At 45.5% G+C, this 27,828-nt stretch overlaps 1 protein-coding gene across 2 annotated transcripts; it reads left to right on the forward strand.

Moving 5' to 3' along the window:
- adgrd1 (adhesion G protein-coupled receptor D1) lies at positions 1–27,246 on the forward strand. Of its 2 annotated transcripts, XM_080003337.1 has the most exons (26): positions 1–337; positions 438–474; positions 1,207–1,323; positions 1,943–2,041; positions 2,488–2,610; positions 2,710–2,886; positions 4,396–4,653; positions 5,946–6,013; positions 6,395–6,550; positions 6,681–6,731; positions 7,374–7,500; positions 7,962–8,069; positions 9,951–10,026; positions 10,835–10,976; positions 19,381–19,454; positions 20,458–20,581; positions 22,350–22,453; positions 22,881–22,992; positions 23,199–23,352; positions 24,911–24,977; positions 25,104–25,170; positions 25,278–25,369; positions 25,477–25,603; positions 25,690–25,731; positions 25,826–25,918; positions 26,001–27,246. In XM_080003337.1, the coding sequence occupies exons 1-26, from the start codon at positions 284–286 to the stop codon at positions 26,094–26,096; spliced, it is 2,745 nt and encodes a 914-aa protein (XP_079859463.1). In that variant the 5' UTR covers positions 1–283; the 3' UTR covers positions 26,097–27,246. The 2 variants fall into 2 exon arrangements, with proteins under 2 accessions (XP_079859463.1, XP_079859464.1); XM_080003338.1 differs by lacking the exon at positions 1,943–2,041.
- The last annotated feature ends 582 nt before the right edge of the window (positions 27,247–27,828 follow it).

Consider the following 27,828-nt stretch of genomic DNA (forward strand, 5'->3'; position numbering starts at 1 on the left):
CCCCTGAATGAATAGAGGGGTCTGCTGGACAAACACATTTTGTCATGAGTGCTTGACGCCGGATAACAGAGACATATTTCAATTACGTTCCACCTTTTTTTTTTTTTTGTCAATAAGTGTTCTGCTGTGTTGGACTTCTCGAGAGGCGTGCGGCGGCTTGGAATGATGAGCGGCGCGGCCAGGGTGGAACTTTCTCGGGCGATTTGATTTTCAAAGAAAAAAAAAAACCCCAAAAAAAGACAAAGGAGAAATAATTGATGTCAGATTTTGTTTTTGCCGCACCATGGAACGATCATTTCCTTGCCACCTGTTTGCAGCCTTCGTGTCGTGTGTCACGGTAGGCGCACAAGAAGAAGGAGAACGTGTAGAAACTTCTTGTCTCGGCATAAATCTGTTCTGATATGTTGTTTTGTTGTTGTTGTTGTTTTTTTTTGCAGGTGTACGTTCAAGGACTGCAAACTATCAAGCATCCAGGTAACAAGACCTTTTTTTTGGGATGGAATCTTCGTAATTATTTGTTCTCTTTTTCTCGCCTTCCGTTGCCCGTTTATATTTAATGCAACCAAACTGGTAAAAGAAAATACAACTTTTATTATTATTTTCTTTTCTTTTTATTATATTACCTTTTTCTCTGTCCTGTTTTTTTGTTCCATTTTTTATTATGTTCATAGTTATATATCATTGTATGTCATTGTTCATATATATATATATATATATGTACTGTATAGCTCCTTATATTTTTGTTTTTCTTGTATATTTATTCATATTTACATTATTTCGTTTTACTTTTCTACCTTTGTACAGTCTTCAGAGTTTATCCTTTATCATTTCACTGTGCTCTACTTTACATTACATTACATTACGTCATTTAATAGATGCTTTTGTCCAAAGCCACCTACAAGGAGTACAGTTTGTCATAATATCAATTAAACCACTGTATATCACAGTCACAGTCCGCTAAACATTATCTAGGAATAAGCCACTGTAGTAGAGTTAGTTTTCTTTTTTTCTTTTTTTTAACAGGAAAGTAAGTTAGAAAGAAAGGAGAGCAAACCTGATGAGATAGGTAGAGACAGGTCAGTGCAAGTGTTGTCCAGGTGCAGTTGTATGACTGCACTGACAAGGAAAATGCCAGATTTTAAATTACTGTATGTGGTTGGGCCGGATTTGTGGAGCCTCGCTGATCCATGGCCTCTCTCCTTCCAGGCCTTAAGGTGCTGGAAACGGCCTCCCACTACTGGCCTTTGGACACCGTGGACGGAATCCATGAGCTGTGGGACCGGATAGGCAACAGGCCAGGTCATGTTAACGGAGGCAACATAAGTATGTGTTAGTGGGTTCAGGACGGGGAGAGAGAACGCCTCAGTGTCTTCACGGTCTGCATGGTCTTCAGCTGATGTTCACCGTCACTTCACTGCCCTCAAGCCACAAAGTGTCTCCTCAGAGAGTGCTGCTGTGTTCAAAGCTCAGAGTAGAGGACATATATTGAATTATATAGAAAAATGTGAAAATGTTTGTGGAAACATACGGTTGTTATTACATATTTTTTATTATGTTTATCTTAATCTTGGGGAAATGTTTCAAGGCGGAGAAGTCGAGGGGAGACGTTTGGATTACACAGCATTTAATTGTACATTGTTCTCGAGACATGAATTCAAAGAGGGATCGGGTATGAACCTTCCAAATCATATTGTAGAGTGTGAGTCCTCTTCAAAACTCATTATTTTTTTTGTTGCTTAAAAAGACAACCATAGAGGAATGAACCTTATTAAGATGCCGCCACCGGGCCCTGAGCTCAGCATCTCTCAGTCTCATATTCGCGCACCACATCCCTCTCGTTTTTGGCTGATTTGATGTTTGTCACTGCCGTCCTGTGTCTCCTGTTCCCGTTGTCCATTCACGTGCGAATCATTGTTTTTCTCTCCGCTCTCTGTTTGTCCAGCTCTCAGAATCCACAACCACACTGTGCTACCTTCCTCCCATAACTCTTCCTATGTGTATACCAATGACTCTGCCTACACTAACATTTCTGCAACCGTAGGTGAGGATCACTCCTACTCACTGAAAATCCATTTATGCCTTTTTTTTGTTGTTGTCACGCGCCGTTTCGTCTCCTGTTGTCTGTGAACCTGCAAGCTGTACGGATCAATGTGTCACGCTGTTGTTTTTGAGAGACCGTTGTGGTCTCTGCGGGAAGAGCGGTGAAGGATGAGGTATCTTCACTTTGAAATGAGCTTTGATTCTTTGGCCATGGAAGGCAGTTGTGTCCAGTCTACAGCAAGTCAACGCAGTCAGATCCAGTCCTAAAGTAAATCAACTTTAAGAACGTGTATTTACTTTTAGTGTTCTGTTAAATGTGAGAGTTCTGATTTACGGATCAATTAAATACGCAGACAGCTTAAGGTTTGAATCCTAGTTTGAACCCTGTGCTTCCGTTGGTAAAACACCCCTTTTGGAAATCTATTTGGCCTTTTACCTTTCCTATAGATATAGTTGAAGGAATGGTCAACAAGGGTATCTTCCTAAACGGAGACAACGGCGGCACATTTCTTCACTTTGGAAGCTACCAGAACTCCTGCATCAGCGACCCTTCTCTGTGTGGCCCGGAAGGTAAGGACCAAGTTACCGCTCCAACTTCACGTCCAAACTGCATCGTTTCGTTATACTTGAAGTTGGCCTGGTCATCGTTTTGTCTTTTTTCTTCCGCAGGGATTACCTTCTCCTTCTTTTGGAAAAACCAGGAGACACAGTCCCGCTTTGCCATAGCTTCCGGTGGGAAGGTGATCTCCAACGGTTTCTCCGTCTACGCCAACGCCTACGCTGGCTACGTGGAGTTCTACACCAGGCGGAACCGCCAGAGATGGAAAGCCAACATCATCATCCCAGGTACCATGGGATGGATTTCTGATTCTGATCGTTTCCCTTTCCCGTTACACCAGCCCACCACCAACAAATTTAGCTTAATTCAATGCAAAATCTCTGAGATCATTTTGTTTCTTTTTCACATGTGGTATTAATCGTCTTCATTTGAAATAGATTGACAAACCATTTTTAAAGTAAGGATTTCACAAAGAGTGCGCATCTACTGTTGTCATTTACATTTTTCACTGGAAAAAGTGAGGATTTAATACCCCCAAATACAAGGGATGGGAAGAGAAGTTAGCTCTGTAATGTCGAGTCGATGTTCTTATATATATATATATATATATATATATATATATATATATACACACAACTGCTCATCTTTTTTTGCTTCCAAGTAAAGCTGTGATTGCACATAAGAAAGAAATTTAACGAGCAGAAAAATGTGAAGTTCTTTTTCCGTCTTGGTTTGCAGCTTGTGAGTAAGACGCAAGAAAAACTTTTTGAAATTCATAGAATGTGAAACCTTAAAGCACCCCGAGGATAATAAGAATGTCACTGGAGGCTGCGAATATGACGCCGTGCGCGGAATCTGTTTTTAGTTTTTTTGCCGAAAATGAAAAAAGCTCGAGCCGAGATGTGTAAATGAGGGGTGGTCTGCAGCACATATGGTTTGTGTTTCAGCTAAGCCACGCAGGCATAAATGCGTATTGGCCGTTTTCCTCGGGCAGAAGTGTTTTCAGACAGTGAACGTATTGTCTTTTGGGAGCGCCGTTATTGTCAATTTTTACATCAGAGAAGCGAGGGGCGAAGTCATTTCTCCTCAGAAGGATTTTTGAAATCATAAACATCGATCGCCGAGCGCGTCCGGGGCCAGGTCCGAACCCTGGCCAGCCGTCATAGGCCCGGAGGGGTAGCTGCGATGACGCAGAAAGCCAGGGGTGCGTGGGGTCGGATGGGACCGGAAAACCATCACGGCTGAAAGGCTGTAGACGTAGAAAGCTGGAAAGGAAGTCGTCATTAGATTAGTCGTTAAGACTTCCAGATAGGCCTTAGCGGTCACTGCATTTTTGTGCATTGATTCTGGAGGGTTTTGATGTATAATTATATTATTGTTTAGAAAGTACTTTGGAGCTCTATATGAAGTTTTGTTGTTTTGTGTTCATCACTTTTTAAGTTACAAAACAAATTGTCATGTATGGTCTTTCTTACCGGCCATGGCCATGGCCAGGCTGTTATGATATGGCCTTCTTCTTCTCTTCATCTTTCAAAAATGTTGTCAGACTCGAACAGCAGCTACTAAACTGCTAAGTTTCCTGACTTCCCCCCAAGATTTTATAACACACATTTACCTCCCCATGTGAATTGCAATATTTTATAGACAAGTGAGAAAGAATGACAGGGACGGGTTTCGGGGAATTGGCGACATAAAAGGTGGTCCTTTGCCTTAGACTTAATTCCACAAAATGCAGCTTTTCACAGTTGGAACCACCACCTCACCCTACTTTGCCATTTTATCGATTACCTCTCCAGGACCATTCTGGACTCACGTTCTGTTCACATGGAAGCTGAACGACGGCCTGAAGGTCTACATCAACGGGACCTTCAGCATCGGAGACCCCAGCGGCGACGAGTCGGACAACTATGGCGACCCCTACCCTGACCTGGTCATAGGAACCCGCAACGACCATGCTTACGGGCACTATGTCACCGGGGCTTTCGACGAGTTCGTCATCTGGGAGAAGGCGCTCTCACCCCCTGAGATCTTGATGTACTACTACGCCGCCATAGGTAGGACGACCGCAGAGTGTCGCTCTGCATTCGGCAATGTCAAACGTCTGCTGATGTCCTGACCCTTTCCCCTCGGCCCGGGCTTTGAGGCGGCCGACAGGGGTTAACAGGCAATTTCCGTCGCTGTCCCTGCTGCATTCCATCCGCAGCATTCGTGCATGACAACAAGGCATTAAACTGTACAAATATTCCCTTCACTTGAGAGCCATCTCTCGTACGTCTTGCATAAACCAATTTCATGACCTTCCGCCATCTAAGTCCCGGGGTCCTGCATATTTTTGCCATATAAGTATGTATTAGGACGTAGGAAGGTTACACGCATGTGAGATTTACAGGGGTTGGATCGTTTTTATTTAAAATGACAGGGTTCTAATAGACATAACTTTCACCTCAACAAAAACAAATGACTTTTAGTGTTTTTCAAAATGTGGAACTGTAGACCTTAGAATGCGAGAGAGCCATAAATGGACAGGAAAAGTATTTACAAGCTAAGAAATGTTATTTTGCTGCATAGTAATTCTTAAACATACAAAAAGTAACCACTGTTCTCCGCCAGTAGCCTGGATTATAAATTCAAAAACCTTTGAAATTTTCATTGTGCCGGTAGATGTTTTGTTTTGTTTGGAACAAAACAGAAAGCCAGAGCGAGGGGATTCCTAATCCGCGGCGTTTTCTCCTGATGGTGTGAGATTATCACCGTGTGCTGTTAGAGCCTCAACTGGGTCCAACGTAGGAAGGCTAAGCCTAAGGAGCACACGGCCTCAAGTTCCTCTCTGAAGTCGTTACCAAAAGCAATATATTCCACAGACCATTACCAGACATGAAGAGTAGGACTGTTGTGGTAACAGAAAATGTTTTTATTTCGCAGCATGCATATAAAACATTGAAAATAACCAAAAAACTAAAGGAATGGTGAGAGCAAGGCTTTCAATCTGCATCCATATATGGCCATTAGTTAGTTGCTGGTGGGGTAGTTTATTAAATCACAGCAAAGGCGTAAAATGTATCCAGTATGTGTTACTTTTACGGTAGCTCCCACTAGTGTTAAAATGAACAGAGTGGAATTATCGGTAACTTTCTGTTGCCTTTTATGTCTGAGCTTCTATTTCTAAAGTAGTAAATTAGACGTCAAATAAATCGTCACTCCGCATCAGCGAGCCTGGTAACATAAAACCAGATTTATCTTAAAGACGATACTTTATATGACATGCCACCATGCTTCAAATTGGTGTGTATGGTACCACGGTACACACTGTCCAATTGTCCACTTGTGTCTTTTTTATCGGCGTCAGGTCAAGACTTGGCTTCCCCCACAACGCCCAGCGTCTCCCAGGGAATCACTTTGGATGCAGCGACGCCCGTGAGTCATTACCTCCAAGGGTTCTGTGGTGATTCATGAATAAAGGCTTTTAGGCAGGAGGAGACCCCTCATTCTCATTTAATTCACACATATCTGTTAATGGAAATGCTCTGATATGAAACTGTGGTGAAATTACCATGATGATAATTGATAACATTTGAAAGTGTGTCGAGGCTTTTTGTTGTAACTGCCCATTCACAAAACCAATAGTTTTTCTTTGTGAAGATTCAGGAATAGGGAAAATAGCGAAAAAGGGATATTGAACCCTTTGCCAATGAAATATGTCCTTTTTCTTTCTTAAGAGTAGAGAAGGGAGAAGTTTTTGTTCCATTTTCTTTTTTTTTTCTGCATGATAAAGTCTTCGTGCCCTCGTCTCCCCAGGGAACCACGGAGGCGAGTCTGGTCATGGACGGAAGTCGGCGCGAGGAGGTCCCGAGCCCCGGTGACTCGATGCCCATGTTGGGCTTCCTGAAGACGCTGCCGCAAAGCCTCCCCAATAAGACCATCCCGCACGACACCGCCAACAACCTCACACAGGTACCGGAGAACATATACGACCCCCCCCCCCCCCAAAAAGGCTCACTCACATCCAGTTCACACAATGGTACTTGTGCCCACTCAATGATGTGAGTGTTCCATGATGGCCTGTGTTCTTTCCTCCCACCAGGCTTTTCTCAAAAGCGTTGAGGAAGTGCTGTCTTCTCCAGCGGTGCCGGAGGTAAATAAGTTCACGTTGGAAAAAGGTCATTACAGAATGCACGCTGTTCATTACACGCGTTTAGCCCAAGTGCCTACCTTACCGCACAAGCATGTATTGGAGACCCGCGTATTTCAACACTGCCTCCAGACAGTGTTGAAATACCCTCAGTAAGTTTGATCAGGCCTTTCAGAGAGATTTATCTTTTTTTGACGAGCCACAAAACATTTTTCTGGTCAAACTTTTTATGGTCCAATTTTTTTGTAAAGATAGTTTACATGTTCACACAGAATATTTTTGTTCCCTCCCATGCTCGCTGTCTGAAGAAGGACAATTTAGGGGAGTTTGTGGCTACAAGTGTACTGTGCGCTCTGAACACATACGCTTGTTTTTATGGAGACAAGCTGAAACAGATGTTTGAGAACAATGGACTCAGACAGTAGATACAGTATGCCGTTTGATACAGTCCCTGCTAATCACCTTCTCCGTTGACGTTAGCCGTGTGAATCATAGAAGTTCAGAGCCCTGGGGCTTTTTCCACGTGATGGAAAAGCGTTCTCCATGATGAGTAGATCTCGGTTGGTCTTGGTTACCTATTATAATGTTGCCCGCATATCATAATGTGAGTGATTCTCAAAGTGTCATTTGTCCCACACGGTCAAGCAACACTCCAGCTTGGTGGTCAGCGATCTGATCGAGACGGTGGACAGAGTGATGGAGCACATGGTGACGAACCTCCAGCCCAGTCTGCAGTCCCTCGTCTCCCTGGGCGGAACGTCTTTCGTGGCAGGTTAGTGCCAGGTCAACTCCCCCAATACGGTCACTTAAGGACTCGGACCCGGTTTGTGTCGCGTGGGAGACACGGTGACGAGGAAACGGGGGGGTTGGGGGCTGTGGAGGAGCACCGAGCAACAAACTGACCTCATGTGTTTTCCAGTATTGAATCTTGACGCAGCACAGACAGGGTCAGATAAGCATGAAACCTCCATTTAACCTCCCCCCGCCGCCACCTCCTCCCCGACCCCCTTCCTGGGTGTGGGTCTCTCATTCGCACAATATTTTCTTATTTTCTTTGCCAACTTAGACAAGTGTGCCGGCGTCTTTCTCCCGAGGCCTTTCATTGCATCTTTGATCCGCCTCCCCCTTCGGAAAATAAAAAATAAAGCAGCCTGCTGCTGCTGCTGCTGCTGCTGCTGCTGCTGCTGCTAGACTCAACAGATCTTCCCTCTTTCATGACGTCTGACCCCGCAGACTACTCTCTGATGAAGTTACCGCAGAACTACAACCTGCAGCACTACCGCTTCCCCACGCAAGGCAAGAACTACATCTCTGTGCCCGGAGAGGCCTTCACCATGCAGTGTGAGTATAGTAGCCGAACCTTAATTTAGGCTTTTAACGCTTCAAAGTGGTAATCCATGAGAAAAAAAAAAAAAAGCCCATATTTGATACTGTATTTAGCCGGCACTAAATAGTCATTAAATGTATTTATGTTATATTGTATATGTGCTCCTCTATATGCTGTTTCCATTGTTGATGGTGGGGTCTGCCATTTACAATGAATGTGAAAGGCATGTTAAATGTTCAAGACAATGAATGTTAAAGACAGTTTGATAAGGCAGCGTAGCTAGTTGTGGTGAGTAACCTGTCTATATGGAAGAACGTTCACTGAAAACACCTTTGAATGAATCACCCTTGAATGAAAAATGATCCCTACCACCGCAAGTGACCAAGAAACAATCATCAGAAGAAGGCCAACTTTAGCGAAAAGATGTTTCAAATAAAATTCCGGGACTTGTAGTGGAATCCACCCAACACAGAAAATTCACATCTTGTGAATTTTCACTTGAAGAAATTAAAGCGGCCCCAGATCTTCGGGATTCATTGGGCTAGCAGGAGGCAGTAGCTTGTATAAATAAAGGGTTAATACCGCAGGTCGATCCTGAGCTGTAACTCCAAAGACAATAATTACCCAAGTTGGAAAGCTCCCTTCCATGCCTGTTAATATTATACGCTGAGAGTTAGGACTGAAAGTAGAGGACAAAAGCACCATGACGTCTCTCGTTGTTCAGCTTCATGGTACACTTCATATTCCGGCAACATGTTTTATGCTTATTGTTTAATAAACAGAAAAACAGGAAAGCCAGTAACTCCCATAAAAAAAGCAATTCTGCTCATGTACTTACTAAGCTCACTTTTTACTGGTGTGAGTGAGAAAAGGGGAGTAATTATGAAATAAAACTCAGTGTTTGTTCAACATTGTGTTCCATTCTGACTCCCTTGGCGCCGCCACGGCCAGAGTTGCCGCACTTACATGTGAAAAACCTGTTTTAATAATCTATTAAAAGAACATTAGCGCAGACGTAATGTGGACGTTATCGCCGGCACGGTACAGCCAGGACCGAAGCTGTTGGGTACAGGGCTGCTGGTAGAAACTGCTCCAAGGGGGGTTAGAAGGGGGTTTTATTTCCTAACGAAGGGCAGAAAGTGTTAAACATCAGGGTGATTTCACCCATGAAAATCCTTTCCTGAGTTTTCTCTGTTTTCTCCGCTCACTTAAAAAAATGTCACAGTCAGTCTCCCGCCGGTTATCAGGCAATCTCCCCGTAGGATCGTTCTTTTCTCAGTGCCGTGGGTTCAAAGTGGCAGGGTTTCGGAGAACGCTTATATTTTGGTTACATATGCATACGCAGTGCATCTGTTAGACATTAGCCACATTTTGCAGTCACATTGCGCGGCCTGGGATTTTAAGGCCTTTCGAAAGGAAGAGGAACAAGACCATCAAGGACTTCCTCTCATTTTATTGTTTATCTTCAGCGTTTAAGGGGGACCGGACCGAGCTGGATCCTGGCCTGGATCAGAGGACAGGGGGTGGGGGATGCGGGGTGCGTGTGTGGGGGGGCGGGGCTCCTGCTCCACCAGTTAAGTCATGGAGCTTTTCATAATATTTCCCAACATCCACGTGGTCTTCGCAGCCCCCCTCCCCGTCCCCGTCTCCGTCCCCTCCCTTTCACCCTGATGTGAGCACACAGTTCTCCCATTAGCCCGCCGGTGCCAACCTGCAGCAGCGCGGCGGCGTTAATTAACTTCCCTCCCCCGTGAGCATTCTCGCAGTGCCGCATCACATTCTCAGCCCCTCCGCCTATGGCTTTGACCTCTGGCTGAGCTCTCATCTTCTTCCTCTCTCCTCCTCCTCCTCTTCTTCCTCTCTCTCTCTCTCTCTCTCTCTTCTCATCTCCACAGCTCAAACGATCATCGTCGGCCTCTTCTACCACAACATGCACAACTACTACAAAGAGATCAGCCCGGCCAAGACCAGGTAGGCGGCGCCTCACCCGACGTCAACTTCCAAGTCCTGTTCCTTTTTTTTTTTTACCCAATATTTTGTGGTCTACATTTTTTGGGGATCGGGGTGAATCAGGAAAGGGTCCTCCAAACAAAATGATTTTTCATAAAGAAGCCACCGCCTTTGGCGCCCTGAGTGTCATCGTCTTCAGGGGGTTGGGTCGTGGAGTGGTGAGGTCTGTGTCCCCTGGTGCAGAGCCCCCCCCTCCGTTTCCTGAAATTCAGGACGGCTAATGCCCAAGGCGAGGCTCTTATCGCTCCCCCTCCTCTCCCCCCTTCTTATCTACTATCTCACCACTTAACCTCCAACGACTGATACACCCTGCTATTAGCTCCACGCACGCATCCATTTGGTCTCTCAGTTATTTTTCCATTAGTGGGCAAACTTGGCACACTCAATAAACTGTTTACAAAATTTCTTCTAGCCATCTACAAAAAAATGAAAACTATCTAGGACAGCACAGTGCCAACTTTTGGGTTTGATAGCGAGAATGATGATTGATTGTTTTCAATCTGTGCATTCTTGTGCTCGCCTCCACTCCAGGTCCCAAGGTTCCTCGGTATCATGAAAGAATGACTCTTAATGCCTAAGATCTATGGCAGCCCAAAAAAAGCTGTTGTTTCCACATTGCGTGTTGCCATAGTGATTTGGACAGGGACTGTTAGACCAGCCGCACACCGCGTACAGTACATCTCTGCATTTCTGTGACCATTTCTTCTCTGACGCTTTTACTGCTCTCGCTGTCTTTTCTCCCTCGCGTCTTTCCTCGTCTCTCCCTCAGGATTAACGAGACCACGGGCTTCATGGACCATAAGATCCAGGTGGCCAGCTACCTCATCTCCCTGAAAGTGGAGCCCTCGCCGGCCCTGTCAGTGAACCTCTCCGGGGCGCCGCTCATCAAGATCGTCCTCACTCACGTCCTGGTGAGAGCCTTTTACGCTCAGTACGACAAAGGAGGGTCTACGTGCTCAAAAATGGTTTATTTCCTCGGTGCCTCCTTATCGATTAAAAATAAAACCACACGTCGTGCCGACTGAGTCAGGTTCCTTTTCCGAGTGATTCATGCTGGGAAACTGTTGTCTTGATAGTTTCCACATAGTTTTGGGGTGTGGGACCCTCACCTTATCAGGAGGAAGAGGGACTAGGTTTAAATACCCCTACCCCTCTCTCATAGAATCCATCTACTCTTAAGTCAGGGTTTTCTCTTATGTAAGAAGCCGGCTGAGTGTGACAGACGCCGGCTCGTACAGCTGGGCGTGCTCACCAACACGGTGAAGGAAACACATTTTGGTTTTCATTAACCCCGTCTAAATGTTCCCTTACAAAGCATGTGGCTTCCAGAGAGCAGAGTGATTATGGATACTTGAACCGCAGGCTCAGGGCCCTTTAAAAGGGAACAATAACTCGCCTTTATGAACAACATATTTTTTCTGCTCAGCTATGTGGCAGCCGCTTTGAGGACATGTTGCCAGTTTTCCATGGGAAATGCAACTGGAAACCTGAAATGAAAATCAACTTATAAAATGTGTATTGTGCTTGCCTGCCTCTGTTTCGAAAGTCAGCCTACACAGTGGATCGATTCATAGACCTGTGACCGGTACTACTCTACTAATTTTGTTCATGATTTACCGTATGTCCTCATCATCATGACTCTGTGATGATGATGATGATGATGATGATGATGATGATGGTCATGATGATGATGGTCATGATGATGATGGTCATGGTGATGACTTTATGTGATGATGATGATGATGGTGATCATGATATGATGAAGATGTACATCATCACCATCACATAAAGTCAGTGGACTAACATATACTGTTGTTCAACCGTTGCATCAAATGAAATACTAACTACGCAGCACATTTCATCCAGGAATATGAGGCCGTCTATGGACTCCACTGAAAAATAAATTCACTTGGTGTGAGAGTGAACAACCAATATTCTTTTGTTTCCTGCCTCGGTCTTTAAGGGGCGCAAATGAAAACCATGCGTCTTTGCGAAACCATGGCAATGGGGCCTTGTTTGCCCTCGTTTTCCCTGGTGAAAAAAATGTTTATGCTGCAATTATCTGGCCCGGTGCCTGTGACAATGATTACTGAGTTTGTTTTAGCCGACACCACGGGAAGGGGGCTCGTATTATCCTTTGTTGTGGAAGCGCTGGAGATGCTCACGGCGAGTCAAGGTGTTTCTATTTTAGTTGGACACGCTCACCTTCTGAAGGAGGGATAAATCAGCGTTTCTCACATTCTTTCCTCGCGAGCCCATTACAAATAAGATGAGGTGCTGTTATGCTTACGGCTAACGCGCTGTGATTGGAACGTATCGAGCCTCCAGCTGAAGGTGGCGTATATACAAGCTTAGACTTTATATTTGGAAGTTGTGTCGTGTTCAGGCAGGAATCCCTTTTCGACTGACCATATCCAGAAATAAGGGTCATTTTGCTATCGCCGGTCCGCTCGCGGAGTCCACTAAACGGATCTGGAGAAAGTTTACTATTTCGGGAATTTTAATGCATTTGGCAGCTGGGCTCTACCTAGCCCCCCGCCCCCCCAAGCCTGGAGGCAGGGTGAACAGCTCACACAGTGTGCGGCAGACCTTTCCCTTCATTGTTTATGTCCCTCTTTACTATCTGCACAAGTCCAAGCCTCCAAAATGGCCTCCCATGGCCGCGGTCCAGTGGCTGGGAGTAAGTGATTTGTTATTGACCTCTCTGCTTGGACTTCAGAAGGTGGCCCCAGAGAGTAGACATCCCCCAGTTACTTCATTAAAAGACGGCGGGGGTGGGGGGGGGCGCGTATTGGAGGCAGAGAGCCGTCAGCTCGCCCATATTTCTTAGTTCTCCTCATTCTGTCATGGTTACAACAGGTCCTCCTGTGTGCTTTTCACATTGGGCACACACATACAAAACACACTGTTGGCTAACGGCCATGACTCAAACTCAAACAGAAGATGCCCATGGCCATCTGTTTTCCTCACCTGACACCCGCCGCCATTAAAAGCCGTTATCCACAGCGCTGAATCCGCTGACCCGTAGCGGCTTTGTGTGGAGGCAGGTAGCGGTGCGTCCATCCGAGGTCAGAGCCTCGCGTTCCCCGTCTGTGTGACCTTGCTCTGGTGATTGATGCCCTTTGAGCTCAGCCGGCCCGAGGTTAGGACATTCCCAGCGGCCGGCGTCAAGGTCCGAGGTGGGTGGGTGCGGAGCAGTGGGTCCTGATACCCCGGCAAAGGTGCTATCAGGTCAGCTTCAGCTTTCTCACGGCATTCTGATTGGACCCCCGACTTGGACTGTGCGTGGGAGGGGCTGATGGAAGAAACCGAGTAGCAGAGGGAAGAGCGGAGGGGAGCAAGGAAGGGTGGGTGACTGAGGCGGGGCGGGGGTGGGGGTTCTGTAGTTAAACATTAATACATACATTGAAAAAAAACTCCCGGCACCTCCTCCTATTCGCTTCTCCTCCTCTTCTTCTCCCTCTTCTTCTCTAAGCATCATACCGATGGAATGAAATGAACAAATGGAAAGATTGATTTCACGAGCGAGGCCACATTTTTTTTCTTTCTTTTCTTTTCAAGGGTCAAAACCGAGAGGATTTAAAAAACAGATTTTGACAAGCGGGACCTGACTTTACGGGGTAATAAAGCCGTTTGTTAGTTTGGCTTCTGACGAGGGCCGACGGGAGCAGAGGGACAGAGGGATGGAGACTCTGCAGCTTGAGGAGCCCGAGTGTGTCCTAACGACCAGGGAAGGACCTGCTCTTAAAATGTGATTATAAAGAAATGTGACTTCCAATTGGAAGTTGGAGTTGGAGTAGCATGTGACCGTGCTCATAACTGTCATTTCGTTGACTGTCGTTTAGAAAGGGAAATTCCTGAATGGATTGTGTTGGAATTTGAATTTGATTGACCTCATCGACACTTGATAGAGGCTGCACTGCCAATCTTCTTATAGAATACTCTTAAATTATGTATACGGTTTCATCCACCCTTTCCCTAGTAATTCAAATGGCCCTGAAAGGTGGAGTTTCTCGAGGGAACCTGAAAAGAGGTCAGGGGAAGAAAGAGGGATAGGGGCGGCGTGTTGAGCGGGGATGTCTAGACTGGTCGGGGCTTCCTATTTAGTGAGGAAAATAATAGATTCATTGTCGGCAACTGTGAAAGTAAACACACCGCGGCTATTTAAAGCTTTCTGATATCCATTCTCCTGAATCGTGTAAGCCTCCGCCGGTATCAGTCCCTTCTGCCACAATAATAACCACTCTTTTATTGCCAGTCTTTTTATAACTCCTACAGCACACGCCCAAATCCCAAATCTGCTGGGCAAATTGTGCCGCCCCCCCCTCTCTCTTTTTCTCTCTCTATTTCTCAACACCCACACCCACCCATACACCAACATACGCACACACACACACACAAACACACACACACACACACACACACACACACACACGCACGCACACACACACACACACACACACACATATCCTTTCTCTCTCTATTTTTCCCATTGCTCTCTCTCAGCCAGCGTGTTGATCAATCACAGATGGAGGTCTGGCAATTGCGAGACTCCGTTTGCCAAAAGTATTGCCAGCATTGAATCTCTCTTTACCACCAACAGGCCCCCACAGCCTCCACCCTCAGGTCTCCCCCAACCTCTCCATACACTGTCACTCCCCCTCCATCTTGCAACCAGCCGCAGTCCTGTCTGCGGTACAGAGATTGTACAGTACGGTCATATCAATGCTTCGTTTTTGGCGGCTTCCCAGTACTTTTAATGGACTTATCAATTTCAGGATGTCTTCATCGTCGTATCGCCGACTCAGGGCCAAGACAATCCCATCAAGATGTGTCCAAACATGCAAGCCAACACAGGCGATTGAAGAACCGTGCTGGTTGGTAGTTACAGTAGCAGCCACTCCATGGAGGACACCCTATTGACAATAGCATTACCACATGCAGAAGAAAGCATCAATTGGTGATTGAATTCCCCTGAATGGATTCAACCACGGAGAGAGACGCTAGGGGGTGACTGCACGCCCTTAGCTGTTGCCCGACCGTGAAAACTGGATTGAACTTTTTTAATTGGTGCGGGTGTTTCTTCGCACCCTTTGAAACCTATCAGCGCCGAAACGGTTGTTTTGAGGCTTTAGCTGGGAGACGGTGCTGAAAAACCACAGCTGCGTGTCTCATTACATTTCCCTTGATATCATGACCTCACCGGATGGCCGGTTGCCTTTCTCTCCGACAGTGCTCGAGGACGTTCCCCTCCAGATACTGAGCACCGAGCGTCGCTCTGTCGTCGGTTTACCTGCTCTACGGGGTGCTGAGTGGCCTTTCGTGACCTCTGGCTGAGGTTTTGAGTACGTCTTTTCTGAGTTGTAATCTGATTTTGGGGAATGCTTAAAAGCATATGTTGTTTTCCTAAAGTGTCCATTATTGTATACATTCGTCAAACAAAAAAAAAGAAGAAAAGTCAACCGAGTTATGTCGAGTGAGTAATATGAATGCAATTCCTGAGGGTCCTTTAACAGACCTTGGGTCAGATTGCTCAGATGTAGCAGCGCAGTTTAATTCTAATGGTAACCGCATGTAGGCACCGCACCGCGTGCCGTAACCGGGGCCTTTGCTCGAATTTCACCATACGTCGCCGTGCCCCTAAACCTACAGAGGAAAAAAGAAATGTTTCGGCTTTCCTTACTAAATGTACCATTAGTTCATGTCGCTGTCTGGAAGAAATTATTGGAGCTTTTCTAGTGGTGTAACACAATGCGAAAGGAAACGCCGACATCTCCATCTCTTTTCTGTTAAGCGAATCACTCGAACAAATCATTTTCCCCCCGTTGTCGTAAACACTCTGTGCTGTGGAGCGATGTGCATCGTAGTTTTAATAAATTGGCTACGGAGAGGCTGATGAAGCAGAGGTTTGAGTTTCACTGCTCCTTGGGTCCCCGCCGGCTGCCGGATTATTCAGAGATGATATCTGCAACGTAGACAATTAAGAAAAGTGCTTTCCCAAATTATACTCTGGCTTTCTAGCATAATTTGTAGGTTGAGGGTAAGAAGAGAAGATAGCTCACCGTTTTAAAATGCGTTGAGTAACTCTTGAGTGTTTCTTTTGTTTTTTTTTTGTTTTTGTTATCAATTTTAGGATAACAGCAGCCTTCATTTAGAATGCATTGGCCCTGAAAGATGCCTTGTACAGAGGTACGGAGAGTGTCGGCGTGGAATGAGTGGGCGCCTGCGGGACTTCAACCAGCGCTGGAAAAAAGTTGATTGAATGATTGAGATTAATGGGCTGTCTTGGTACAAGGTTCTCCCTCTCCTGCTGAATACATTGCCTCATGTTGTGGGTATTTGCTTCGTAGTTATGGGATATGTGCGGGTGATGTGTGGATATCTCTTTATTAGCTGGTAAAACAACGTGGGCATACTTCATTCATCACTCCATCATTCTCATTTCAGTCACTCCCCATAGTATAATCCTGGATATTATGCTTTTCAACATTGTTATATTGCGAGTTAGACTTAAGTTCTCCTAAAAAATATATATATATTCAAATAAAGTGGTGTATGTAAATGAGGAATGGCGTTACGAACGCTTGGCACTTCGTCCGTAGCCTTTCCATTTGGCGCCTCGCTTGAGAACCAGCTGTCAGGAGCTGAGACTCATTTTGGCCCCGGAATATCTGTGATATCTTCAGATTGGGGAAAAGCGTTTGGCGTCGGTATTTGGGGTCTTGGCACCCAGCGGCTGCCAGTCATGAATCTGGCCGTCTGGAGGACACCACACCGAAAAAGAGGAGCTCCCCGAGTTCACACAAATTGCCGGGTATGTCATGTCGAGATTATCCACAGATGTGCTGAATAAAAGTGTGGATTTATTTCACCAACATTTTCTCCATTGCTCTCAATGTTGTCATCCAGCAACCAATGGACAACATTTGCCTTACATTAGAGGGATAGACTTACCAGAAGTTAGCGAGGGCCGTAACTTTCACCATCAGATAAATTAGTCGTGTCGGGGGGGGGGGGGGTGGGTGGGGGGGGGGGGGGGGGGGGTTGTTGGCCTTCTTGCCTTTTAAACACCAGAGCGGGATGGTCAGATCTGAAGTGCGTCTCGGAGGTCCACAATTCACCGTTACGCAACGAGCTGCCACATGACGGGCACATAGCGGTGACATCATCGAGCACTCGGCTAAGCCCCTAAAAAGTTCCATAATCACTAACAGCGTTGACCCGCAGCTGTTTCATGTTATATCACTGCACCTGAGTCTCGACCGAATGCGCTTGTCATGCTTGGTTAGTGGTGCACTTATAAAAAAAGTTAGAAAAGAGATGATACAAATTGAGGAAAATCCAGACTTTGTCAGTTGTTATACTGTAGGCACGTAAAGACTGAAACGCTGTTAGATGTCCTAGGAAGACAGAGCCCAGCAGAAGCTCCAGAAGCACCTTGGCTGCCTCTGGGTTATCAGCACCCTCTTTAATGGACTGTCCACCTTTTAGCTCCCTTTCCGCTCGGCTGTTCCTTCCTTCCCTTCTTCCTTCCTGGCACTTCCCCGCTCTCCATTGCTTCTCCTGGTGCGATGGACCTTTGCTGATCTCTCTGTTGTTAATAAAGAGTTGGAGGGACGGCCGTGGTCTTGGCTGGTAGCGACCGAGGCCTCTGGGCAAGCGGAGTGGGGGTGGGTGGAGCCAAGCCAGACCCCTGTGCGCATTCTAACACTCACCAGCGACTTTCGGATTCATGTCCCTCTCTCTCCTGAGATATCTCCTGAGAAAAAAAATACGTGTGGGACGTATCGCAAACAGACAGTTGCTACAGAGGGACGCGGGCCAAGCAGCACTCCACACATATGCGATGATCTGTCGGCTGATGTATTTCTTTTTTCCCCCTTTTACTTCTTTTTTTTTTTTTTAGTTTCCATCCTCTCAGCGTAAAGGTCCGATGATGAGAGATCGAGCCCCACGACGAGCAGTTTAGCTTGGGAGCTCAATGGGGAGTAATTAGTCTCTCTGAAATAATACAACGTTAAAAGGGTTTTTCGCGGTTTTGCGGAGAGCGAATGTGTGACTGTAAAGAGCGGGTTACAGTGTGTGAAATGTAATGCCCTCCTCGGCTGTGAATGGGTGCCGCTCTTCCATCTGTTTTTATTTACACCCAACAAGAAATGCGAGTTCCTCGAGCCCTATAAATTCACCCGCCAGGCCGATCCGTGTTTCTGAAAAATACAGCCGGCTTCCCCCCGTGGTGGGTAGAGCGCGTTCCTGCTCGACTGGACCCAGGGGGCCCGCCGTGCATATTCATGGACACGTTCACCTTGAGGGTCACCAGGGCTGGACGACTTCAAAACCCTGCCTGTGCAAGGCAGACGTAATGAGAACAACTCTCGGGTTACGCAATGAGGGGAACGTATTGAGCCGCGCTTTGCAATACGAATCGCGGAGCCTATGGGGCCAGGAAACAGACAAGCCTGCCTGTCAGCGTCTCACTCACTCTTCACTTTTTCCAGAAGGAAACGGTGCAGTCACAAACCATCTCAACGTACACTTATCCGGCCTCGGGAGTCTGGGCCTGAGGTGCGTCGTCTCTCCGAGCGTACGCCCCGGCCGGCCAGCCGCTCGGAATGTTTGTTTTCCGCGGATGACAGATCGAGGAGGGGAGAGGTTAAACTGGAACCGCACAGCCAAGTCCCAATTACCCAATTCCGGCACTCTAGCCATTAGATCACCGCCCCTGGGGACTCCAAATCGCATATTAAGGAATTACCAAAACACAGAAAAAGTGAGTTGTAATCAAATGAAACTCTATGAAGACGAGTCGAGAGTCTCTTTGGATGTGACGGTCACCTTCTCACGTGGAGTTCTGATAGTTATGGAGCCTGTAGATGTTTAACAGCAACAAAGAGTCAAAGGGGCTGTTTTGGGTTGTTGTTTTTTTTCCTCACCTGAAACAAAAGCAGTGAGCTGGTTTATCCTCGCCGCTAGATCCAAAAGAAAACATTATTTTTAGCTTCAATAAAGTACGCCGTAATGACCCTGGTGTGCCAGCCATCAGAGAGAGAGAGAGAGAGAGAGAGAGAGAGAGAGAGAGAAAGAGAGAGAGAGACTCATTTGGATCCAAGACAATCCACACCCTCTCTGAAATTAAAGCACATTTTCTCAATCACTATGAGATAAATAAAAGCTTGTGGCTTTTTGATCGCAAATCAGCTGACGTAGTGCAATGTCTACATGTCCATACCGCATATCCGAGCCTAGCGATGAGATAAATCTTTTGTTGTTGTGTTGTGACGACCGATGCATTGTTTTTTTCTTTCCCCTTTTCAGACCAAAGACCAGCAAGAGCAAGCTCAAAACCAGAGCAATAAAGTCTTCCTCTATTGTGCCTTCTTGGACTATAGGTGGGTCTCACTGTACTGCTCTACACTGATTCAGCAGGTTCCAATTATATCCATCTTGAATGCATAGTCCCAAAGTACAGATATTGTTTCGATTGAAAGGTTGTATTTTTTTTCTTCCATTTTTCAATTTAAAGACATCGTCCCAAGTAGACATTTTTCCGAATCTTCAGAGCTCCACCTAAAGAATTGCAACGAAAAGCCCCGAAAAAGTTTTAGTGAACCAATGAACCACCTTCTCTAAAGACTGTATAATCTGATAAGAAAAAGAGCTAGAGCACTCATTATCAATCATTTTAAAAGGGAGCGGGTTTTCTTTGGACTCAAAGGCTTCCTCTCCCTGATCCAATTTTTGAGTCTCAAAAAAAAAGTGAATTATTGGATTGTCCTGTCAAAGATTTTATTCAGAAAAACACTCAGCACGCCTCCCAAAGTGATAAATGTCAGATGTGCCTCTGCCATCTGTGTGCCGAGTATAAGTAATTCACTTTGTTTTGTGAATTTTCAAGCTTTTTTCTAGAAGTGTCAATCCTGCATACTCTTGTGTGCTCTGTATGAGTAGGCACGTCTCCATGTATCCATGAACAAACCCCATACATCTCTTCCATAAATCACTGTAATAACATAGTATTAACATAGTTATACATAGTAATAACATCATAATTATTTAGATCTATAGTTATCCATGTCTGTATTCTTGTGAACATATTTTTTCATCCTGTAAAGAAATATCTATGTTTATATTTATACCCAGAGCCAACACAAGCAACCAGACTGGCTGCAATAGCATTTTAATTGATCTTGTGCATAGAATCACAGTTTGTATATTCTGTACATTTCTGTATATTTTGTTTGCCGTTAGACTGTTAAGCTTTTGTCATGCTCATTGTCTGTATAGCAGCGCACCACTCCTTACACCAGGCAAATTCCTTATATATACCGGATGCAATCAAAAATGTCCCTGGCTCAATAAACAGATCCTGATTCCGATCTCTCACTCTGTCAGTTCCAAGGAGGGGGTGTGGTCCAACCAAGGGTGTGTGCGCTCCAGTGGAAACATGAGCTACTCTGTGTGTCTGTGCAATCACCTCACCAACTTTGCCATCCTGATGCAAGTCGTGCCCATAAAGGTAGGAACCTCACGGCACTGCACGAGCCAGTAAGGATCACGAGACATTTTCGGATCGCTCTGATGGGGCGGCAGCTTCCACTTCCTCTTTTCCGTCCCTTGACCCTGATTCTGATGCTTTCCCCCCCGCCCCATCAGAGTGGATTTCTTCCTCTGTGTCTCCTTGCACTACGCCAGACTCCTTTGAGGGTAATGGGACAGGAGGCAGCCGCGGTTCACCACCAGACACTAACCCACCGCGCCGGCTGCTTGGGGACAATTGGTTCTAACTCCCCGTAGGTGAACTGCGAGCGGACCTGGGGAGGTATGCTGTCGGTTTCACTGGCGGTTTTGTGAAGGAAATACTGTGGGGAAAACCATTATTTAGCGTGGTTTGCTCAGGTCGTAGGAAAAGGCCGGCGGCCCACTCGCTGTGGACCACAGTCTCTCAAGGGACAAAACCTCCAAACTTTGCAAGATTTGGGTTAAACAACCATGATGTGCCACTACTCTAAAAAGGGAGAACAAGCCCTTCCCTCACCCTGCGGTGTATCCAGTTTGGCGTTATAGCTGCTTCACGAAGCTGGATCTTCTCCAGAGCAACCTTCTGCTGTTGTCCCAGTCTGATGTTGACGGTGCTCCCACCTTTCGAGTACGGTCAGAATTGCAGATGGCTTCTCTAAATAGGCTAGAGATGTCCTTTTTTTTCTTTTTTTTTTTGCAACTGTGTGGTACCAGCGCTGTATTTAGGCACCAGGAGTCCATTTGATGCTATACTTTCCCTTGGCTAGTCTCTAATTAGTGGGCTACCTCATCCCACAGATCCCTTTTCTGGATTGCTACAGCTTCTAGGCCCTCCTAATGACAAGGCGCACAGCGAAGAGGGTTAATGGATAGTCAAAGCCAAAGCCTTGAAATAGCCTGGGTCTAAAAACAAACAACAACATTGCTCCATGCCTCGGTTATCATAGGCTTTGGTTATGACAATGTGTATTTTGCATATAAAACAACAACTATAACTTTGACAAAGGATCTGTCAGTGTCCGTCGGAACTCACAGTGTCAGCTCACACGATAAACCTTTATATTTCTATTGCCCTCGATACTGTGAATCAGCAACTCCAAAGGGTCTCAACATCTCACGTTGTGTTGATCTACGTAGACATATTCCAGAAAAGAGTTCTCTCATTAGTGTTTCCTTCCCATTCCTTCCTATAAAACAGGACTTCATTCCACTCAACATGTGGCCATTACTCATAGTTGGCGAAGCAATCAGACCCATATAAGATCCATCCCATGCTACGAAAACTTCATTACAATGATGTGGCGTTTCCCAGGCCTGGAGAAACCATCTGCCAAGTGCGCTGATGAGGGTCACTGTCATGGTCCTCAACATCATCAACATAATCTCCTCAGAGCCAGCTTTACATTTCCTGGCTACTCCGTCTGTCTGCATAGACTGGACGAAACATGCCAGGGGGTAGACCGGCTAATGACACACAGGGTCAGACCTCACTGTAAACGCTTCCTTCTGTACACGCTGGCAATGCCACATTGAAACGATGATGTACCAGGGGCTGTCATGCCTCCTGGAATGTAGCAGTGCCTCCATGTGTCGCGTGAAAACAACAGCGCATTGCACTACTTCCCTCCAGCTTGTTTTGCTGTTCGGCCCTCGCATGCGGTTTGGCAGTGTGACTGATTGTTAAAACGCTTGTAACAAGATAATCGCGTATTTACATTTTATCTGACTTTGTCATTAGTAACGTCTTCTCTCTTGTTTGTGTACAGCTCACCAATGGCCACCGGGTGGCGCTGTCAACCATAGGATACGTGGGCTGCTCCATCTCCATCTTCTGTCTGGCCATCACTCTGGTCACCTTTGCCATCCTGTCGTGAGTATATTATATTATATTATATTATATTATATTATATTATAGTAGAAAGTGTACATGCTGGCATGTACACTTCCTATCTACTCAATCTCTTTTAAGATTGAATTGATATTTTGATTACCCTCTTTCTTATATTTATATCAATAACATGGATTATATATTTATTTATGTTTATATTTAGATTATATATTCATTAAGATTATATAAATGTATATACATATATATCATATATATATATATATATATATATTTATTTATTTATTTTTTTTGTTCAAATTTGTTACAACTTTGATAATTTTTACATTATTTTGCTGACATATTATTGTAATGCTATATTTTAAATACAAATAACTACATAAGCAGTTGAACTGCTGCTGTACTGTAGTTGGTCTGCTGTGAGAGCCTCGTCCCCTCTGTTGTCCGGCAGGTCCGTAAGCACCATTCGCAACCAGCGCTACCACATCCACGCGAATCTGTCCTTCGCCATTTTAATGGCGGAAATCTTGCTGCTCATCAGCTCCCGGTTCGACCCGGGCACGGTAAGTATTTCTCAGTTTGCGGCTGTGTGTTTATTGCAAGTAATTATGATGTTGAACCGCTGGAAGACCACTGATTGGTCCCTGCTTTGGATAACTGGAAGCCTGACAAGCTACAAAATTATGAAGAGGAGGATGAAGGAAATTCATATTCTATTTGTGTGTTACTCTTGTTTTTTTGACACTTAATATGTGTCTGCATTTCCCAGCTGCCCTGTAAAGTGATGGCGGTCCTGCTCCACTTCTTCTTCCTGAGTGCTTTTGCCTGGATGCTGGTGGAGGGCCTCCACCTCTACAGCATGGTGGTCAAGGTGTTTGGCTCGGAGGGAAGCAAGCACCTGTACTACTACGGCATTGGCTGGGGTAGGTTTTAACTGCCGCCTGTATTCAAAACAACACACTTCCTTGTCCACGGCGCAGGAAAGGATAACCACAAAAGAGGCCAAAGCAAAGGCCAACCTTATAAACACACATCAACTCCACCCACACTCAAACAGAAACAACCCACATAAACTTAACAAACACACACTTGCATAAACAAAAACTGGAACCCGAACCTTTGCTCAGCCATCGAGTGATGTCTCCTAGAATAAACATAATATCTTTCCCCAAGCGGTGCATATATTAATTTCCCTCGCCCTTCCTGTAACGACTGTTTCCCGGCGGTGGATTGAAATAAAAGTGGCTTCTGCTTGATTTTCATGCTTAAAATCAAACAAAAAAAAAAAAAACTATAAAAAAAAAAAAGAAAAACATGTTCCATGAAAACGTTTCTCCAGTATAGACCAGTTAAGTGAGCTGTTTTCTTTACATGGACAGCCGCTCTCTCTCCCAGGGTGGACGTGGGGCGCGCCAGAGAGAAATGGCGACGCACTGTACAATATCAAGTGTTTTCCTGCGCGGGGAATGCATAGTCTCTCCTCCACACGCTGAAGCTATTAGTGGAAATAAGATCCCTTCTTTTATGACTTCCCCGCTTTTTGGCCAAAGTAATTCCTCATGTTGTGTGGCCAGCAGCAAATTGAGTGCCGGGGACTCATATGGTGGTTAGACATGCACGAGGAGAAAGCTCATTTTGTAATTAACGGCTCCTGTTGTGAGGAGCGATAAACACCGGCAAACCTGCTTAGCTTTGATTCCCTACTCCAAGGTATCATTTAAATTTCCCTGAAACTTGAAATGGCGAAAGGATCAAGGCGTCATAGTACCGAGAGCTGTGCCGTGGTTAAGTGAGCGAGACGGGGTACAGTACATTTCAGATAGTGTTACAACACAGATCGGGCGTCCGAGTGAATTTTCAAGGCGTCTCTTAATTTGTTTCAGCGTGTGCCTGTGCCAGATGGGTGAGGCAGGCCAATGCAGGACGACGTAATGAATGCCAGAAGGTTCAGGCCCAAGACCCCACCTATCTGTTACTACAAGGTTGCAAATACATCTTCATAGAAACCAGAAAAGCGCTAGAAGGTGTTATTTTTGTTTGTTTTTTTTCCAAATAGGAAAAAAAAACAAAAACAAAAAACAAATCGGATTAAAATGGTTAAAGACTAGAACAAAAGGCTGCTTTAGCTTTGGCCCTTTTCCCTTTCAGGATCCTAATAAAGGTACAAAGTGCTTCCGTGCTGCAGATTTGGACAAAGTTACCGCTCGGTCTGTGCCACGTTTAAGGGGAGCCACATTCTTGCCGTCTCTGTGCTACCTATTCAATATCTGCTGAAATACTTCTGCTGGAGTGCGTCCCCCTTGGGTGAGGAAGGGGATTTACCGATAGCTGTTCCAGCGACGATTCTTGTTTTAGCTCTTTCCCCCCCCGCCGATTTGCTCATAAATGATCATAGCGACGTCTGGCAACCAGTTTCCGATTTTGAAATTCTAAAAAAAAGTCCTTTTGCTTCCCCTCCACCTGTGTTCTGCGTACCGTCAGGTTCTCCTCTGGTGATCTGCGTCGTGTCCATGACCTCATCCATGAACAGCTACGGCACAGTCGATAAGTAAGTAGCACTTCCAGAGCAAACTTATCAGGGTGTGCGGAGGTACGTTACATGGATATTATAGATTTCTCTTAAGAAATTCAAAGCCCGACTAACCCCTACATCCCCCTCCCCCCCCTCTCTTAGCTGTTGGCTGTCATTGCAAAACGGAGCCATCTGGGCATTTGTGGCACCGGCTCTGTTTGTCATTGCGGTGAGAAATTGACTTAAAGTGTTTTTATTTAAGTGATTTTTTTTTCATAATTGAATTCAGTCCATTATCGGATATCTATATTTAACCTGGCGTCTGTTTTCCTTCAGGTGAACATTGGCATCCTGATATCCGTGACAAGGATTATATCTCGCATCAGTGCGGAGAGCTACAAGATTCATGGAGACGCCAACGCAGTCAAGTGAGTTATTTCGTCATCATGACTAAATAGATGCTGTTCTAAATCATGTGATTCCCACATCACAAACACTGATACTGAAATGGATCCGTCTCCTTGGTTCCCAACAGGTTAACCGCAAAGGCGGTGGCCGTGCTGCTGCCCATCCTCGGCATTTCCTGGATCTTTGGCGTCCTCGCCATCAACACGCACTCTCTGCCGTTCCTTTATATTTTCGCTGTTTTCAACTCATTACAAGTAGGTTTTCAAATACAAAGTTTTCTTTATATAAAATGTCGGTTGCGAAATTTCCACTGAGAGTTTTGCATTTTCAATCCGCGCAGGGTTTCTTCGTCTTCCTGTTTCATTGTCTTCTCAACTCCGAGGTAAGACCCGGTGCTCTTGGGTTTGTTGGACGAGCTCACAATCGTCCCTTTTTTTTACGGCACCTGTTCTCACATACGGACCTTCTTCCCATAGGTGAGAGCCGCCTTCAAACACAAAACCAAGGTGTGGTCTCTCACCAGCAGCTCCATCCGCAACATCAACGTGAAGCCGTTCAACTCCGACATCGTGAGTGTCACCCGCCGCGGCCTGTAATCGCCGCTCTCGCTCCTTGCCGCCCGAGTCTAATCGTGTCCCCTCCGACCTCCAGATGAACGGGAACAAGGAAGGCGTCACTCCCACCAAGATGAACACATGGGACAAAAGCACCAACTCCGCCAATCGCATCGACCTCTCCGCCGTCTGACGCACCGGATGGAAGTGAGCGACCCTGCGACTCCGTAGAGTGGATCGACCGCAACCGTCGACCGGGGTATCACTTAATCTGAAGACTGCCACTCTGTTGTCCAGTTGAAATGTTGAGTAAAACAAAGTTGTGTGTTGTGCCGATCGCTGCCTAGTGGGACAGCCAGACTCAAAGTCTATTGTCTATGGTTAAAAATCACCGTCAGGAGTAATGAAACACTCACGAGAAATATTGTTTGAGTAGTGACTCGAAAGATGAAGTAATAATAATAATGATTAAAACAGCTGTTAATAGTATTTAGTAGATATATAATCTACAATGACACATGCCTATTTTACCTGTTTTCTGGTTCAGGCTGCAATACAGGCTTCACTAAAATGGAACTTGATCCATATGTTTGTAACAGCATAACATAATAATAATAATAATAATAATAATAATAATAATAATAATAATAATCAGATAATGGTGGATGATTTAACAGTAAATTGAACCACACATTCCAGTGTATTTATTTATTTTAAAAATCATTGTTCTGTATCATTCGCATATAACCACAGCTCAAGAATCAAATGTAGTGAAATACTGTTTCGCGACTCGTATGTTTTCATTCCTCTTGAATTTAATTGAATGACTTTGCTATTTTGCAGTACCTCAAATATTAGCAAGCTACAGTATTTTATGCTTTTTGATGAGCGAATGAGCGAATACATGCCTGTCTTTTAGACACAGTTCTGTGAATTATTGCCGTGTCTTTTCAGTCCTTTGTGCTGTTACTTTTGATTTGAAGGAAATACCTATTTTATGTACTAATAAAATAAAATGATAAAATAGGAAGAGGGCTTTAATTTTAGTCCATACTTTTTTTTCCACTAAGCAAACTGTGAGATTGGATTGGAAGGGAGATTGGTCTCTCGATTGATCTTACACTGTACCAGCAACTAGTTTTACTGTAAAAACACACCGTGCTCACTTTCCATGTCATCTTTTTTTTTTATATATATAAATTGTTAATATAACAGTCATTTTTAAATTACCAGTATATCAAAGTTGATATAATGTCTTTATCCCATTTCATTTTATTTTTTGAAGGCACTTGCCCGAGACTGTTCTGCAACATTATGTGTATTAAAAAACCAGTAATGATGTAAGATAATCGACTGACTTTGTTTCATTGAAAAAAAAAATCCATGGCGTTGCAAACGTATTGAGAAAGACACGTGCCGCCTTCCTATGAGGTCGCAACTCGGAAAATCCACTTCTTTCTCGGAGAGCCCGGAATTTCCCAGCTGGAATGTCGGGCCGGGACCGCAAGATCGCCCTGACCCGAGTTTGTCGAGATGAGAGGACCCAACGTCACAGCAGCGATGCGGCGCACACCCGCAGCGGCGTCCGAAGCTCTCACCGTTGCGTGTATTCTGTTACTTCAAAAACGCGCCCGGCGTCGATAGGAAGACAACTCCGCGGGCTGCTGGGCTCCTGGGCTGCTGGGCTCCTGGGCTCCTGGGCTCCTGGGCTCCTGGGCTGCTGGGCTCCTGGGCTCCTGGGCCCCTGGGCTCCTGGGCTCCTGGGCCCCTGGGCTCCTGTGCGGACGCGCGTCGAGCTCGCACGCTCGCCAAACCAATACACACGCAGCGGCCGCCCCCAAACAGAGGTAGGGACACTGGTAGGGGACTGGCTGATTTCCGAGCCCCTTGGAATGCAGCAGCGAGCAGACGCACTTCATAAAGGC

The sequence above is a fragment of the Zeus faber genome (assembly GCF_960531495.2).
Source record: "Zeus faber genome assembly, chromosome: 7".
NCBI classification, from domain to species: Eukaryota; Metazoa; Chordata; class Actinopteri; order Zeiformes; family Zeidae; genus Zeus; species Zeus faber.

Excerpts from the sequence above, each read along its gene's own strand:
- adgrd1 (XM_080003337.1), top strand. The coding sequence starts at position 284 with ATGGAACGATCATTTCCTTGCCACCTGTTTGCAGCCTTCGTGTCGTGT. Across the intron at positions 1,324-1,942 it reads TGTTAACGGAGGCAACATAA|CTCTCAGAATCCACAACCAC; the intron begins GTATGTGTTAGT and ends CTGTTTGTCCAG. Across the intron at positions 6,014-6,394 it reads CTTTGGATGCAGCGACGCCC|GGAACCACGGAGGCGAGTCT; the intron begins GTGAGTCATTAC and ends TCGTCTCCCCAG.